Genomic DNA, 18,408 nt, shown 5'->3' with positions numbered 1-18,408 from the left:
CTCTTTAGATGACTGACCTGAATCCATCATAAAGGTTAGTGCTTCTTACTTGTCGTCGTAGTATCCTGTGAGTACAGCGGACGCCTTCCACAGGATTAAGCTAGCAAACATTTTTATTCTCAAATGGGGAAGAAGAAACAAGAAGAAAGAGCTAGGTTCAGCATACCCTAATGAACCTTATCTCTTTCCTTTTATACTTGACCCAACCTATGAGTACTATCCACCATAAAATCTCATCCATCATTAACAGCCCATCAATATTAATGAATCAGGTTATAGGATCTACACATTAAATCTGCATCCATTTAATCCAAACTCTCTTTATATGCATGAAGCATTAGATCATTTAATTAATTGGGGTTAGTTACTTTATTGACAATTAGTTATATATGTATTAATCAAGTATGAGTCCAACTTTATAGAGATTAAGTCCACTCATGTGGACTCAATTGAATCTAGTCCACCCATGTGAACTTCATCTTACAATTACAATTTTACAAAATGCATTAGTTTTATTTGTTAGTCAAGTCAATGGGCGGGAAATTTCTAAAATATACGACAACAACCTAACATGACTCATAGTGTGTTTTCATCAGTTTAAAATATTAATTTCCAATTATAGCTACTATTAGAACTTAGCATAAAAGTTTTAATTAACAAAAATCCAAAATTTTGTTTTGGAATTCATAAGAACTTTATAAAAGCTATAATAAATCGAGAAGAGAAAAAAAAAAAAAAGAAAGAAGAAAAGTATAGAAAAGGAAAGACAGGTTCGATGTTTTATAAAGAACAATTCCAATCAAATTCATAACCTTGGATGCCTTGCAGTTTCATGTTCAACAATGGATCCATCATATACCTCCCATGTAATGGTGCAACGGTAAAATATCTTTTTAGTTTTTTAAATATTTAAGGATCAAGTTCTCATTTTAATAAATTAATGAATGATTTTTTATAATAAATGATTAATTTAAAAACGCTAGACGGATGGTTGCGCTTCTTAATTTACCATAATGACAGATCGAAAGCTTCTATGAGACTGAAGTAATTATCTTAGAGTTAATAAACTAGATATCTGGTGTGCTAACTATAAAAAATATATATAAAGGATCCATCATAAATATTAATTCCACTCTTAACTTCCTCGATCTGTTCATCTGAATCCAAAACAAAGGTCATAATATATATCCAATTTAACCTGCAGCAATTATTGACTCGATTAAGTTTTCTTCATCCGTGAATATTGACTTGAGGTAGTCAGCTAATATTCCAACTGAGTCGATATCAACACATTAATTACTATTTAACCATAATTAATTAAATTTGTGATCACTTTTAATATATCAAACTAGCGATACACAGTCTGCATAAGGCTGAATTAGTTGCGCTCGCGTAGACTTTTCGCCAACTACGGCAGTCAGTTAGTCAAACTGTTTTCATCCAACATGTATCCGTCGAATATAGCGCGCGTCTTAGATTCTTCATATTATTGTATAGAGAGATCCAATTCAACGAATGAAACAGGTCAACCTACAGCGTCTTAGATTCTTCATATTATTGTTTAGAGAGATCCAATTCAACGAATGAAACAGGTCAACATTGTCAGCTCGTCTCAATTTATATAATGATCATATAATGCCAAGTTGAGCCTGTTTCTACGTTGAGGTAGTACGGCTTCTTATACCAGTCAAAACAAATAAATAAATTTTACTTTGAGAAATGCCCCTCAAAGTTTTAACTGCTTTTTCAAAATACCTGAAGAGTGAAGATCTAAATATTATCAAAAGTACCCTCATAATCTTAATATTATCAACAATGCTATTCTTCTTGCAAAAGCTTGTTTCCTTGTGTAACATGACTGAAAACAATGCAGAAAGTCTGCCATTATTTTCAAGAAATATGAAAGCAATTCTAGAGCCACATCTAATCAAGGATACAACTAATTAACACCATGTCTGTTGAGGTCATAATAATAACGATATTCTTTTCTTACCTTAAATCACAATCCTAAATTCCTAATCATGAAAGCAAGCATCTGCATCCTGAGTTTAAATAAACAAATCATTGTAACGAACCAAAACCTCAGCCTCCGCGGATAGGCTCATATGAATGAAGTCGCTAAACAAATGTCACCATACTAGATTTCCTCGAAGCAACAAATACTCCAACTTATCGACATTATTCTTAAATGATTTACATATGGAAAAATAAGAAACATATGCAGCCGAGCTGTACAAGCCGACAACGAGAAGCGTTTGTTCCCAAACATGTAGCGTGGCCTTATGTATCATCAACTTGAGAATGGAAAACAAAGCTTGGAAATGTCGTTGTGATGTCCCTACAAAAGGGTAAGATTATAGTGGTGAGAGATCATATATGAACAGATTGACTTTCTAATGTAAAAAAATGATGGATGATTGTGAGCACTACTAGTCACTTAAACTGTCTTATAAACCAAAATCATAAATAAATGTATCATACAAAACTAATGAATCTGATCACTTGGCCAGCCGTTCCTAAAAAAATCATTTGAAGCCATAGTACATGAGCATTAGAAAATTGAAACACAATTTCAATGTCCAGCTATACGACTGCAATCGCCAGACTATAGCAAGCAACATCTGTAATAAAAGAAAAAAAAAAACATAATAACCCCATGCTCACCTGTATTAAGCCATATTTTTTATTTTTTTTGTTTGATCCCTAAATAAGTTTTTGTTCAACTAAAATACACAATCACCATGCACTAGTTCAATACAGTTAACAGAAATGTAAAATTTGCTCAAGACGAACTTACTTTGTGATATACTTAAGAAGCAGTTTAGTTCAAGAAACTTAAATGGCAGGTCTTCATATAACTACCACACAGTAGAAATTATTTTCTTAACCTGTTCATGGTATATAGTTCAGCAAAGATGTTGAGAATTGAAGAATAGGCTAGTGAATGAATTTGTGCAGGTTACTTTTAGGCAAGCTTCATGGTCACAACCAACATCCATTAACAAGACTTTACAGAGTCAATGATCTGAACAGCACTGCTATGTGAGTACAAAACACATGAATATAATAGGGTATGCATGTCTCAAAGTGGCATGAAATAAATAAAAGAAATACCTAGCACAATGAATTGAAGAAAGAAATCTATTCCTATGTGAGAAACTTTGGCATGAAATTTACAAGGTATGACCAGGAAGTAAAATAAGATTTATATTTCAAGTAATTGTGCTCTGTATATATATTTTTCTGTATATGTCACTATAGAATCACTGCGACATTGAAACCTGTTGTCTGAGAAATGAGCTCTACCTCAACTACTGAGGTAAGGGTGTTTTACAATTATCTTCTGTACAGTTGCGTGTCGACAACAAAGCTAAATTTGTGGTGTCCTATCATAAAAATGTCCACCTTCTTTACCTATATATGTATTTATTTAAATCAGTTGTTTATTACTCACCATGTTTGTTAGATTAATAAGTCATCAATTCTTTGATCAGTAAATGGAATTTTAATTGTATAATATTTTGTTCATCCCAACATACAGAAGGTTCACTGAATCAGAGACTAGATCACCTGAGGTATTGGAGAGTCATATTTTTTAAAAGAGAGGGATGCCGCAAGACAAGACTACGCCATTCTTCTTTATCAATTCTTCCATCATGTTTTGTGTCAGCCTCCTCAAAAGTCTACAAAATATAGAAGGAGCAAGAAGGTTCTTCTAAAGTTAAAAGAACCATACATTAAGGATACATGTAGTCAAACAGATTAAGTAAAAAAAGTTTTTTTTTAAAAAAAAAACAAGAATCTTATACATACATTTTGATGTTGCTTTACTGAATCAAATGTTTGACATGAAATTTATCACAGTTAATTAGTTTTGTTTCCAATTGCAAATTCAAATGGAAAAGTTACAAAAAAGGGTACTATGTTAGATAAAGATTCTAAGGATAATCATGTTTAAGTTAAAAAACTATGAGAGAATTTTGTACTAAAGTTGGCTTTGGAAAATAAGATGCTAAATGTATAAATGTGAGTGCCCTCAAAAACGATTATATAATCAAATCAAAATTAAAAGAGAATTTTGGAAGAAACTAGATGAAATTATTCACTGTCTCCAAATAGCTGGAATAAACAATGCTTAGCTGCTGCTGCTGATGATGCCTATTGATCCCGCTCAACTATCTTGGACATAGAAATTGAACTCATTGACAAAGTTTTTCACATAAGCTGGATTTAAGAAGCGGACAGAGATTGTAAAAAAAAGTAAAAAATGCAGCAAACAGACTTGCCCATGTTTTGAAATACACAAGCTGGACACGAGGTTCAGAAAATAAAGAAAATTATTTAGATCATAGATTCTGGAAGCCTGAAAGAAATCATCCTATACAAGGTTCATAGTAACAAATTTTCTACTCTGACAAAATTCAACCCTTAATATCCAGGAATATATTTTTATCCAAATTTAGTTTCAAACCATTAAACTGGAAAGGTTTAGCAAATACAGAATTTAAAAGCAACCTTGTCAATGATACTTTCTATCACATCATCTGAAAGATTCATTCCAGACTCAGAAAGTGTTGCAACTACCATTTGCTTAACCTGGATCAGAAAATGATAAAGATTGCAAATTATTGAATAATTAGCACTCTTAATTCCCAGTTAGCAAATCATATATAAGAAATAAACTAAAAAATCCAGAGAAATTCAGAACATTCAATTCCAGTTGGTAACCTGAAATCTACTGCTTAGTTCAAATCATGATCTCAATAAAAATTGTTTAACATAATAAAGAAAGCAAAGCAAAATCTGGTTAAGAAGCTCTATTAGAAAACTATCGAATGTGAAGCTTCAAAACACTGAGTTGGCATTGACATGTGTATTTTGCCAAATTTGACTTATGCATTTCTATGCCGCATTATCATCTGAGTTTGCATTGACAGCAATAGGAGATATATACATGTAATAGCATATTGTTAAAGTTAGCCAGGCATTTTCTGGATACATATTCCGAAGAAATCAGAAGGCAAACTGGTTCAGATGGTTTAGCAACAACCACCTGAATCCTAATTATTCAGGGTTAGCTAAAGGAATCTTCTAACGCATTGAATTCCAAGGATTTAGATACTTTTTACACTATTTTTGAAGTCTAACCAAAATCTAAACCTTTAATCTTTATCAACTGGATTTAGCAGCGTTGGCAGTTTTGGGGGCAGTTTAAGCAACATGAAATTTATTTTGAGGAAACCAGAACCAAAAATATTGTTAAGATTGCTAACCAAGATGCAGCCTTTTGTTAGCAAAAAGGGAAAATTACATCTTTCAAGTGACATTGGCAGTTTCACAGACAGCTTATGCATAAATTAGAACAAAAATTATCCTTCAGATGCTAGCTAACCTAAAAACTCTTTGCCAGAGAAGAAGGAAAATTAAATCTTTCTTCAGTTTTCTAGATCAAGATAATATTTGTCCTGAAAAGTAAATACATTCTTCTACTTGTTCGTATAAAAAAGGACCTCATGGAAAATGCTGGCTTGTCATTAATTTGGTCTATTTAATCTAAAACATCATAAATAGATAGAGTGTATGTCTTCAGATTTCCTCACAACTCTGACATTTTTCTAGACCTTCCTATTAGTATGTTCAAAATGAAACTTATACTGCATGGGAAGGTGTTATATTTGAAAAATGTCATGTGGGTCAAATTGATGGAAGTGTACCTCTTGTCTTTCAATGAAACCTTGCTGCTTCAGGTCATATAACTTGAAAGAGACTGCAATTACAAGATAAGTGTCTTGAAAATTCCATATAATCAAGAAACATTTTTTTATCAACAGAAATTGATTAATTTTGATCAAAATATAGTGGTTAAATTTAGGCAGGACCATAATACATATAAAAGGGCAGCCTGATGCACGAAGCTCCCGCTATGCAAGGTCTCAAGGAAAGATTCATTGTACGCAACCTTACCCTGTTTTTTTTTTTTTTGTAAGAGGCCGTTTCCAGGTAGGACCATAATACATATGTAAAATGAAATTTAGTAAACACAATCGCCAATAACTAAACAAAGGTGATGATTGACTAATCACGAGGATACCACTAGTGTGGGATTTAGACAACCAGTAAATAAGAAATGTCAATAGCATTTTAGCACATTGCTGGGACAATTTAAATTTCATAATCAGAACTACAACAATGCACCATTCAACACAAACTTCCCATTATCCTAGAAAGTGTGAATTATTAAAAAAGGGGCGAGCCTGCTTTAACTAAAGGGACAGACGGTACCATGGCTGGAACCTCTTGTTTCAGAGGGTGAATCCATCAAACTTAATCAATCATTAACTAGCAACCTAAATGTGGAAGGCTTTGTAAGGGAGATGCAAAAGCAATGTTGGAACTCCAAGGTTGTTTTGGTGTGATCAACAAGTTAAGTTAGATCCTGTGTGTTTCTAACCTTGTGTCTAAGTGTGCAGGAGCTTAGAAGCACAGGTAGTCGAGCGGAAGACGCAGCTAGCGAGAAGGACGGCACGCGGTGCGCCCGAGGTACGAGGCGCTGCGGGAGAGTACACCGGCGGACGAGAAGGAAGCGTGCGGTGGTTCCGAGGGACGAAAGCTGGAGCGGAAGATTGCTCGGGGAGCAAGAGACGCAGCTAGCGAGAAGGTCGGCACAGGGTGCGACTGAGGGACGAAGACTGCGAATGAGTACGCTAGCGGACGAGAAGGAAGCACGCAGCGATTCCGAGGGACAAGAAGCCGAAGCGGAAACCCGCTCGAGAAGACCGGAACTTGGGTTCGGGTGAGCCCTTTTCCGGATGACAGAGATCACCCAAGCGAGCGAATCCGGAGTAGAAGACCCGGACTGAGGCGAGCAGAGCCGGAGCAGAGGACCCGGACCGAAAAAGTCAACCAGAGTTGACTTTAGGGTCCGGGGTGCCCTGCCCGAGGCGCCCGGAAGGTTCCGGGCGCCTGGACCTAAAAAGTTGACCAAATCGCGTCAAACGCGATCTGGACGTTGGGAGATAAAATTTTATCCCCCCAGGGCACCCGGAACCCTCAGGGTGCCCCGACCAAAGCTATAAATATAGCCTTGGTCCAGAAGCTTTTTCAACAACTCAGAAATTGTAATTCCAACACTTGTGCGCTCTCAGTTGTAGTTTATCTTCTTTCCTTTGTGCTTCATCGTTGTACGAGGCTTCTCCGCCTGAAGGAGTTTTTAAGTACGAGCATCTTTCTTGGATTAACAACCTCTCCGGTTGTAACCAAGTCAATTCCGGTGTGCCTCGTTTTTTTATTTATTTACTTTCTGCTATTACTTTTATGCAAGTGTTCTGTTGAGAGTTCGAGAAAGGTGTTCTTTTATTTTGCAGGCTATTCAACCCCCCTTCTAGCCGGCCGCCAACGGTCCTACAAGTGGTATAAGAGCCGAGGCGCTTCAGGAGGACTAACCGCCAATCAAAGCAAAGATAATGGTCGGACCAAGCATCCACCCGCCGAAATACGAAGGGGATTTCGCAACCTAGAAAAAACTGATGCAGGTATTTTTCACAACAGATTTTGAATTAATTTTAACAATGGAACTTGGCTTTGTAGCTCCAGAGGGTAAGGAAAAAAAATCAATGGACGAAAAAGGAGCAGGTTGAGTACGTGGCGAACGGCAAAGCAGAATACCATCTGTTAAGCGTTCTTCCGCCACAAAAAGTCAATCGAATCGAAAACTACGACTCGGCAAAGGAACTTTGGGAGAAGTTCCTCGATCTGCACGAAGGAACGTCCGAAGCCAAGCTCGCCAGAAGAGATCTACTTCGCAATTAACTCACCAACCTGCGACTTGGGGAAGATGAGACAGTTGCGCATCTGCACTCAAGAATCAAAGAGATCATCACCGGACTGTCGAATCTCGGAGAAAAGGTAAGTAACCGAGATTCGCTAAGGTACGCATTAAATTCGTTTCCGAGAAATTCAAAATGAGCATCACTAGTAGATGCCTTTTACATTTCGAAAGATTTAGAAAAAATTTCATTAGAAGAATTCTTTTCAACATTTGAAGTGCATGAGTTAAGATGTGCAGGAATAAAGGAGCCCAAGAACAATGTCGCCCTCAAAGCTACGAGAGACGAACCTGAGTCGGAATCTTCTCTCGACGATGAGGAAATGGTAATGATGGTAAGAAGATTCAAGAAATTTTGTAAATCTAGATCTACTAACCATCCACAGGGAAAAAAGAAAAGGACGATCCGTTGCTACCACTACTACGAAGAAGGGCACGTCAAGGACAACTGGCCCAAGCTGAAGAACAAGGACAAGAAGAAGGGTAAGAAGCCTATCCAAAAGCGAAAGGCCCTAAAGGCGAGTGGGACGATACGTCGTCAGAGTCGGAAGTCGAGGCATTCTCCAGACTTGCTCTAATGGCAAGTCATCAAGACGACGACTGCGAGTCAAGCTCTACCGAAATGAGCATCGAAAGCATCGATGAAGGGGGAGCCACGTCGGAAGAAAGCAGCAGTTCAGGGGGAGAAACAGACAACGAGATCAATAAGGTAAGTCAGGTACGATCTCTTCCTCCCGACAAAATGTTTAAGTTCGTTAAACTTCTAACAAAAGATTGCTGCAAATTAGAAAATAAAAATTTAAAAGTAATTCTAGCTAAGTCTTGTCCCTTAAAAGAATTAGACAAATCAAAATTAGAAAATGAGAAATTGAAATCAGAAAATAAAGATCTGAAAATTCAAGTAGATAATTTGAAAAACCATGCATGCTCAACTACCTTTAGAAAATTTAAAAATTTGAATTGGTATTATAGATATCACCAGGGACAGATTAGGAATATTTCAAGAAAATATATCCCTAAGAAATATTTGGTTAACCCAGTAGGCTGGAACCTTTATTGGGTTCCTAAATCTTGCTTAACCTAAATTTTAAATAGAAATTAGCGCTTTCAGCGAGAAAATTAAACAATGAATTTCTTTATAAGGCTTTGTCTAAGGAAGTGGTTGTTGCTCTAATAACCAAGAAGGCCTAGTGTCTCACCACGACCTGGAAGCCAAAATATCGAAATAAAATGTTTAATTAACTTTCTGATAAAAAGCATTAAGGTTGAATTTAAATAATGCTTTAAAAAGTTATTCAAACAATTTTTTTTTAAAAAAAAATTCTTTCAAAAATAATTTGTTTAAGATTTTTTTAACTTAAACAAAAAAAAATTCTCAAAAATCATTTTTTTTTGTTAAAAGCTTTTATGAAGTTAGAAATTTCTGGTTAAAATTTTATTCTTAGAAATATCTTCAAAAATAATTTTTAACAAATCTCTCAAAATTTTTGTGAAAAATTATTTAACTTAGAAAATTTCTCTGATATTTCTTACTTAGAATTTTCAAAAATATCTCTTACAAAGTTGCCTAAGTCAGAATTTTTTTTGAAAATTCTTTTACTTATAATTTCACTTAGAAAATTTTCTTAGAAAGTTGTTTTTACTTAGAGATGATTTACGTGAAAATTTTTTAAGTCTCAAAATTTTCTAAGTATTACCCTTAGATTTTTCTTGCAAACCCTATTTTTTTATGTGATCAACGGAGGAGAGGAAAAGTATAAATCTAGGAGGAGGTAGACCAAAAATAATTAATCTATCCTTTTGCACTTAAATTGCAAATTAAATTAGTTTTATTTATTTTTGTCTATTTTTTACCCTAGCTTAACTTGGGTTGTTCACATCAAAAAGGGGGAGATTGTTGGAACCCCAAGGTTGTTTTGTTGTGATCAACAAGTTAAGTTAGGACCTGTGTATTTCTAACCTTATGTCTAAGTGTGCAAGAGTTTAGGAGCACAGGTAGTCGAGCGGAAGACGCAGCTAGCGAGAAGAACAGCACGTGGTGCGTCCGAGGTACGAGGCGCTGGGGAAGAGTACACCGGCGGACGAGAAGGAAGCGTGCGGTGGTTTCGAGGGACGAAAGTCGGAGCGGAAGATTGCTCGGGGAGCAAGAGACGCAGCTAGCAAGAAGGTCGGCACGGGGTGCGACCGAGGGACAAAGACTGCGGATGAGTACGGTGGCGGACGAGAAGGAAGCACGCAACGATTCCGAGGGACGAGAAGCCGGAGCGGAAGCCCGCTTGAGAAGACCGGAACTTGGGTTCGGGTGAGCCATTTTCCGGATGGCAGAGATCACCCAAGCGAGCGAATCCGGAGTAGAAGACCCGGACCGAGGCGAGCAGAGCCGGAGCAAAGTACCCGGACCGAAAAAGTCAACCAGAGTTGACTTCGGGGTCCGGGCCGCCCGGAACCGTCCGGGGCGCTCGGAACCCTTCCGGGCGCCTAGACCTGAAAAGTTGACCAGATCGCGTCAAACGCGATCTGGATGTTGGGGGATAAAGTTTTATCCCCCCAAGGGCCCGGAACCCTCAGGGCGCCCCGACCAAGGCTATAAATATAGCCTTGGTCCAGAAGCTTTTTCAACAACTCAGAAATTGTAATTCCAACACTTGTGCGCTCTCAGTTGTGACGCGATCTGGATGTTGGGGGATAAAGTTTTATCCCCCCAAGGCGCCCGGAACCCTCAGGGCGCCCCGACCAAGGCTATAAATATAGCCTTGGTCCAGAAGCTTTTTCAACAACTCAGAAATTGTAATTCCAACACTTGTGTGCTCTCAGTTGTAGTTTAGCTTCTTTCCTTTGTGCTTCATCGTTATACGAGGCTTCTCCGCCTGAAGGAGTTTTTAAGTATGATCATCTTCCTTGGATAAACAACCTCCCTGGTTGTAACCAAGTCAATCCCGATGTGCCTCATTTTTTTATTTATTTACTTTCTACTATTACTTTTATACAAGTGTTCTATTGAGAGTTCGAGAAGGGTGTTCTTTTATTTTGTAGGTTATTCAACCCCCCTTCTAGTCAGCCGCCAACGGTCCTACAAGCAATACATTAAGATCAATTATGGGTTCAAGGTATTTTATTTTTATTTGCATCTGTTATTTTGGCACAAATTTTTTGCTCTTAAAAGTAACAATTTGAAAAGGTGCAATAGTGCAAAATAAATTTCTAGGTGTGGGGATTTCTTAACATCAAGTTGGTAAAAGGTGCCAAATTCTTGGCAATCCATATATACAAAAAGAAGCTTGCCGATAGTTTTAATAACACAATATAATAAATGTTTAAGTATATTATTAGCAGATAGTATCAAGATATTAAATTATGGGAATTTCATAAAGTGCATATAATAGTAAGAACTAACCAGTTCTATGACAATGAAATAAGAAACAAGAGGATGCAACAAACAAACTGGTCAAGACTATACCATCCATTTTAATCATAAAAAAAAACAATGAAATCAGAGGCATACAATCAATTTTGTCATCAATAGGAGCATTAGGATGGAAGACAGACAGTGCACGTGCAAACTCTTCAAATCCTAGAATTCCATTGTGCTTTGTGTCAAATAAGTCAAACACCTGCAAAGTTTCTTTAAAAATTTCAAGACTCTAGATCATAAACTAAACTGAAAGAAATTAAGTGGTATCCAAAGATATAGCCTTGAGATGGAAACAATTAAGGGAATCCACAGCACCTCATTATTAATTCGCAGGAACCTACAATTGAAAATAGAGTGCTACTACTAGTTTGAAAAAACATTTCATGGCTCATGCAAATTTTGGAAGAACCATCAATTTATGGTTCATAAGATTTTCAAGCTTGATGACATAAACTGCCCACATTATTTTGTTTCTCCTATATTGTTGTTGGAACCATCTAAGTTGTTTGCAATGATGCAAAAATAGATGATACATACACATTGGTAAATCTTGAGCTATCTGATATTACAAACAGCTCAATCTTTCCAGTAAAAAAAATATATATATTTGGTGCATCTCTCTCTCATTTTTTTTTTGCCAATACATAAATATGTGAACAAGTTCTACTTAAGCATCCAAATCTAGATCCCTCACTTTTGTGATTAATTTAATTCAAAATTCATAATCCACACACATATGGAGAGAGAAAGAGACCCGATCAGCGAATAAGCTCTCCTTCTTTCTAGTCTTGAATAGTGCCAACTGAAATTCTTCCTGCATGATAGCAAAACATGTTTTAATTCTTGAAGATCCAATGATGCAAATTAACATAAAATAGGATCATTCCTAGAAGGGGGTAGGCCTCTACCATTTAAGATAAATGTGATTATCGAAGCTCCTGAGTAAGAGGATGAATACTATAGAGTCCTATGCATTTAGCATGCTACAAAGCATATGATAGCTTGACTACAGCTCATTAATCAGACTAGGGAAATGAGAATAATTACGTCTAGTACCTTATTGATTAGTCCATCATCAATCACAGCACTACTAATCTTTTTGAATAGCTCATATAATGCTTCTATTTCACTTACACTAACTGCAAAATGAACAAGCACACCTTTAGCTAGAATTGAATGACAAATAACAATGATGAGAAGTAAAGGATGTATCCAACAGTCAATAATAGCAATTTCAAACCAAAACTGCTGAAAATAACAAAAATTGAAAAAGAATATATAAGAAATTGATAAGTCATGTAAGAAACTAGTAGCTATTGCAAAATCTTGCATATATACATCTCTAGGTACATACACACTGTTTCCCTAGCTAACCGTTCTGGATCCTTGAGTTCTTTGGGCTGATACAAATCAAGATCACAGCACTTTCCTAGGACAGCAATGAAATGCTCAAACCATTCTAGGCACTGCAACATGATATCTTCTGACTGTTAGCACACTCCATACCTGTAATTTAACAAGGCAAAAGTAATTAAAATATTCCTGGTACTTTAGGGGAAATAGAAAAGCATCATATATTGCTAGAACAACCTTTTCCACATTTTATATTGCATTGTAGTTCAAGCTCACGAGTAAGGTAGACCCCAAGATGCAATCAAACTAGAATCTGAAAAAAGAAAATCCATTAGGTCATAAACTCAGGTTCAAGAAATCAGGATGTAGCAAAGATGCAGGATCTTCTCTGGTGTAACATCAGGGGTAGGAAGAAAATAATGTAACGCCAGATTCTTCTCTGGTGTTTATATTTCTTGACTTTATTATGATTAAATAGCCACAATTATTATTAATGACTATAATTATATTGGTCATCAATGAAGAGACAAGTTTGGTGTCCAGTTGACTAGAGGGTGGTAAATTTGCTACAATGGGGCCTAGATCAATTCCTGGTGGACACATGTCCTCGGGAAAAAAACTCCTCACAGCTTGGGATGAGCGTAATTACCTTTTGCTACAATGAAGAGACAATTCTCATATTCATGCAATATAAGAATGAATAATTTAGAAGATGAAAAATTTATTTTCACATTCATGCAATATGAGAATGAACAGATTGAATTAAAAGACATTTGAATGTACACATTGATGGAATGTGTAAATGAAAGGTTACAAAATGGTCCTCCCTATACCCAATATATAGGCCTTTGCTCCATCAAAGAGGCTAAGCAAGGAGAGAGGTCAAGAGGGAGAAACACAATTGTATTAAGGGGCTCTAGTTTCTTCATACTCTAAGGTCATCATGAGCCAAGGTATGTTTTAAGTATCATATTGTGAAAATCATTTATTTCAAAATCTTGGGCATTAAGGAATATGCACTATGAGAAACTTAATTCGCATATGCATATTCATGTTGATAAAGATATATGTTATAACACCATTGACGGATTGAAAGGCAAAATTTTCATATTAAAAATACCTACACGCAAATCCATCATATGCTCACTAAGAATCGAATCACGTTAGACTATCTTTCGTTAATTTCCTGTCCGTTTCAAGGAAAAATCGAGCCTTTTCTCCTCAGATTCACAGAAAAATTATCAAGCAAATTAGTTTCAACATAGTTTTATTAGCAACCACGGACATTATTTCACCACAGCACGAGAGCATGATTTGATCCCCACGAAAAACAATCAAACAATACGGGCGAATCAGTCGAGTAAGGGTGCCCATCTGCGCCCGACCTCGAATCAACCAAGGTATCGCAGCTGGGAAACCAAGAAACCCATATAAAGGACCTTCTTTTCAAGAAGAATCACGGTTCCCAACAGTGAGGACTGAGGAGCGTATAAATCTACCCGATCTAAAGCCGATGTCGTCGCTGGCGATCCTCCTTCCAGCTCCGATCAAGGCAGAGGGGGCTCCCAATAATAGAAGAACCGGCGTAGAGGGAAACTGAGATGCGAATCAAAATAGGTGCAGCCTGGAGGCGAGCAATAGATGGGAAGAATAAAACAAAACTGGCAGTCGGATTTCGTGTGCTGATATTATTTTGTATTGTTTAAATTTATTTTGCAATATTTCATTGAATTTCCATATCTGGAATTTTAAAATTTAATCTAAAATATTCTCTCTTCTAGATCACAAAATTATTTCCACTCTAGGAGTTTATAAAATGACTTGAAAGATCTCATCGCAAAGCTACTACATTCTAGACATCTACGAAACTAACAGGTAACATCACCAAGTTATTATTACTATCAATGAAACAAAAACATGAATATCACCAAGTTATTATTACTCTAGATATCAATGAAACAAAAACATGAATATGAACCTTGTGAAATAACCTCTAACACAAGGAACATCATCCTCAAAATGGCATTCGTTAAGACACACTAGAAGAACCAAACAAGAAACTGTCAAATATCGAGCCTTTGTGAGTTGTTCGTTGTCTCGATATAGCTTTCTACATGCCTTGAATAATCGCTGGACCAAAGAAATCTTTGTCCCAAAGCCCCTCACAATCGAGCATCAGAAACATAAGTGGGAATTGGATTTCTCTTGATGTTGGCATAAAGAACACAGCTTGTCGGTTACATATGACATTATATCCGTTATCCTCAATCGCCCATGAACCACTAACTAAAGGATGAGTCAGTGCTTAAGTAGCAAACTGGTCCTCCAAATAACCGATGACCAATAAACCATGGTGGCACGCAATCTAAACAATTCATATGCATTGACTGCCCCCTTCTTTTCCACTGCAAACCATTCTATCATCTTCATGTTCACCGCTCCTTAGTTCCCCATTCTTTGCAATCGATTATCACAAATTTGTAATAAGTGCTTGTCAAAAGAGAATTTGACGACTTTCCTTGCTAATGCCAAAAATCTACACCTTTAAGGTAGTGGTGACTCACTCATCCAACCCAAAGTGAATGCATCTTATTCTGAACATTCCAAAGTGTCCGGCATAATAGAGCGTTGTTCCAAGCTTACAAATCCCTAAGACCATAACCCCCTTCTTCATTCAGTAAATATATTGTTGTCCAAGAGATTGATAGATACTTAGTAAACCAAATGAAAGATCAACACATATCATAGAGTTTATCAATCAGCACACAAGGCCTTGGTAACATTCAACATCTTGAAGCACAGAACGTATTAACTCTAACCGACCAACATAAGATAAGATATGTTTAGGCTATGTCGCAACCTTCTTCGCCACCCCATCAAGTAAATAACTGTAGTTAGCTATGTGAAGTCTCTCAGTAGCTAGGAAAATGTCAAGGTATTTAAATAGGAAAGTATACAGAAATAAGATGATTTAAAGTATATTATTACGAGATTGATCATCAACACTGCCATGTAAATATTGAACTTCAATGGATTAACTCGGAGTCTAACCTTGTCACAAAAATCTCTGAACACCTCCACCAAGATAGAGATATCGGTTCTTGCAAACATCAATAGATCATCAACATGAGCTAGGTATGTAATTTGGGCACCTCCACACATAGGAATAAAGTGAAAACCGGACATGATCTAACAGTTGTTTTCGGACGTGACGTGATTGGGATCGACCTTACCATTGGCTTGTATGTGATTATATTTTTTCTAATGATATCATATTTACCTCTTTATAAAAAAAAAAGTGTGAAAACCAGACTGCCATGATACATTCTTTAGTTCTCTAAAAAAAACCTCCAAGCATAGTGCAAAAAGAAGGGTGAAAGTTAATCTCCTTGCCTCCCACCATTAATACTTACAGAGCAAGAGACCGTGGAGACACATTCATGAATCCAAGCTCTACTCGCCCGCCTGCAAGTATCTGGTCACTCATGACCAGCTTCGGGTCTAGTCATCCCACATGGCATCTGGTTTGAACCATGATTCTGATATCATTTGTTATACCCAAAGGATGTTCATATATCAACGCAATAACATGATATTGTCCACTTTGAGACTAGGCCCTCATGACTTTGCTCTTAGGCTCTCCCCAAAGGTCTCATGCCAATGAAGATATCTTACATCCTTTTAAATCTATGATCTTTACTAAATCTTTTCAATATGAGACTTTAATTGAACCCCAATACTGTGCAAGATTAATGTTCTCCCTAATGGAGCAGCCTTAAATAAAAGTCACTTGCGCCGGATCTAATAAAACATTCATTACCTTCGCCAACACCTTTGAGATGATCTTGTAGAAGACGTAAAACACAATATTGGTCAGAAGTCCGAGACCCATGGTGAATGATCAGATTTGGGTATAGCGCAATCAAGGTGTAATTCTATTGCTTGAGAAGCCGCCCATGCTAGAAAAACTCATAAACTGCAGCAAAAAATTTTGCTCGTACTGTGTCCCATACTGAGATAAAGAACTTAGCATTAAACCCATCGGGATCAGGGGTTTTATCCTTCCCAATATCAAATAGTGCAAGGCCAATCTCCTCATTGGCCACATGCATGGCTAGCTTCTTCATTTGGCCATTAGACAGCTTCCTTCCATCCATGTTACTACTGTCCAATGGAATACAAGGTTCGCTAGCTCCCAACAACCCTTGAACATATACCACAAACTCATTGCTAACCTTCTCCAAACTAGATGTTCGTTCTCCGGACTATTTGATGATGACGTTCTTCTTGTTGTTGCACTTCACCAAATCATGGGAAAATTTGATACACTTGATACAAATTGATAAATTACATAAAATATTTTATTCTAAAATAGCGATCTTTTACATGAGAAGTTAAGATATCGAACGAGATATTATGTATCCATTGATAAATTGACTCCAAAATCTAGTAAAATAAATATCTATAATATCTTATAGGTACCAATTACACCATCCCATAGGACACATTACATAAATTGACCATATGTAAATAATGTCCCCGTGCAATTTGCCCAATAAATGATTTTAAATAAAAAAAATTAAAAGATTATTCTTGAAATTCACACGGAGCCGTAGTACAGTTTAAACGATTTTGGCTCACTTATTTTTGAATTTTTTAAACTAAAAACAGATTTTTAAACTCAAAAATTTTAAATATTCCTTGAAACTCCAAGTCTTTTGTTAAATGAATAATTTTGAATCCTTAAAAATAATTATGTACTTTTAAAACGGACCCTTGTAGTACAATTTAAATGATTTTAGCTAGGGGTGTAAATGAACCAAGCCGTTCGTGAGTTATTTGAAGCTCGATTCGATAAAAGCTCGTTTGAGCTTGTTTAATAAGGCTCGTTAAGATAAGCAAATCAAACTTAAGCTTCGCAATACTCGGCTCGTTAGCTCGTGAATACGTTCGTTAAGCTCATGAATCAACTTTTAAATTAAAAAAATAATAATTTTGATATTAAATTTATAGATTTTACACACTATTTATAAAAAAATATAGACAAATATATTAAATTTATCTATTAGAAAATTATAAATTTTAATAAGAATATTATAATTTTCTCTAAATATATAATTTAATTTTTAATGAATATTTGAATTTATAATTTATACTTATTAAGCTCGTTTAAGCTCGATAAAAACTCGTGAGTCATGAATATATTCGTTAAATAAAGCTCGAACTCGGCTCGATTATAAACGAGCCAACCTCAAACATTTAAGAGTTCGGCTCTGCTCGGCTCGGCTCGGCTTGGCTCGGCTCGATTATATCCCTAATTTTGGCTCACTTATTTGTTGTATTTTTTTAAACTAAAAATAGATTTTTAAACTCAAAAATTTTAAATATTCCTTGAAACCCCAAGTCTTTTGTTAAATGAATTATTTTGAATCCTTAAAAATAATTACGTACTTTTAAAATGGAGCCTTTAGTACAATTTAAATTATTTTGGCTCACTTAGTTTTTTAGATTTTTTAAACTAAAAACAGATTTTTAAACTCAAAAATTTTAAATATTCCTTGAAACTCCAAATCTTTTTTAATGACTTATTTTGGATCCTTAAAAATAAATACATACTTTTAAAACGAAGCCTTTAGTACAATTTAAATGGTTTTGGCTCACTTATTTTTTGGATTTTTAAACTAAAAACAGATTTTTAAACTAAAAAAATTTAAATATTCCTTGAAACTCCAAGTCTTTTGTTAACTGAACTATTTTGAATCCTTAAAAATAATTATGTACTTTTAAAACGGAGCCTTTAGTACAATTTAAATTATTT

General features: G+C 35.9%; 1 protein-coding gene across 1 annotated transcript; it reads right to left on the bottom strand.

Annotated features, from left to right (window-relative positions):
* Positions 1 to 1,958: 1,958 nt before the first annotated feature.
* LOC122012464 (calcineurin B-like protein 3) lies at positions 1,959 to 14,269 on the bottom strand. Its single transcript, XM_042569012.1, has 10 exons — positions 14,090 to 14,269; positions 12,828 to 12,903; positions 12,592 to 12,743; positions 12,294 to 12,376; positions 11,992 to 12,051; positions 11,328 to 11,436; positions 5,715 to 5,767; positions 4,516 to 4,596; positions 3,571 to 3,683; positions 1,959 to 2,338 (listed from the first exon to the last, which is right to left on the bottom strand). The coding sequence occupies exons 3-10, from the start codon at positions 12,710 to 12,712 to the stop codon at positions 2,281 to 2,283; spliced, it is 678 nt and encodes a 225-aa protein (XP_042424946.1). The 5' UTR covers positions 12,713 to 12,743; positions 12,828 to 12,903; positions 14,090 to 14,269; the 3' UTR covers positions 1,959 to 2,280.
* Between the last annotated feature and the right edge of the window lie 4,139 nt (positions 14,270 to 18,408).

Source organism: Zingiber officinale, chromosome 8A, assembly GCF_018446385.1.
Source record: "Zingiber officinale cultivar Zhangliang chromosome 8A, Zo_v1.1, whole genome shotgun sequence".
NCBI classification, from domain to species: domain Eukaryota; kingdom Viridiplantae; phylum Streptophyta; class Magnoliopsida; order Zingiberales; family Zingiberaceae; genus Zingiber; species Zingiber officinale.
Note: the sequence above shows the minus strand (reverse complement) of the source record. Positions and strands in the feature narration are given on the sequence as shown.

Excerpts from the sequence above, each read along its gene's own strand:
- LOC122012464 (XM_042569012.1), bottom strand. The coding sequence starts at position 12,712 with ATGTTGCAGTGCCTAGAATGGTTTGAGCATTTCATTGCTGTCCTAGGA. Across the intron at positions 12,052-12,293 it reads ATGATGGACTAATCAATAAG|GAAGAATTTCAGTTGGCACT; the intron begins GTACTAGACGTA and ends GCTATCATGCAG. Across the intron at positions 11,437-11,991 it reads AGAGCTTATTCGCTGATCGG|GTGTTTGACTTATTTGACAC; the intron begins GTCTCTTTCTCT and ends GAAACTTTGCAG.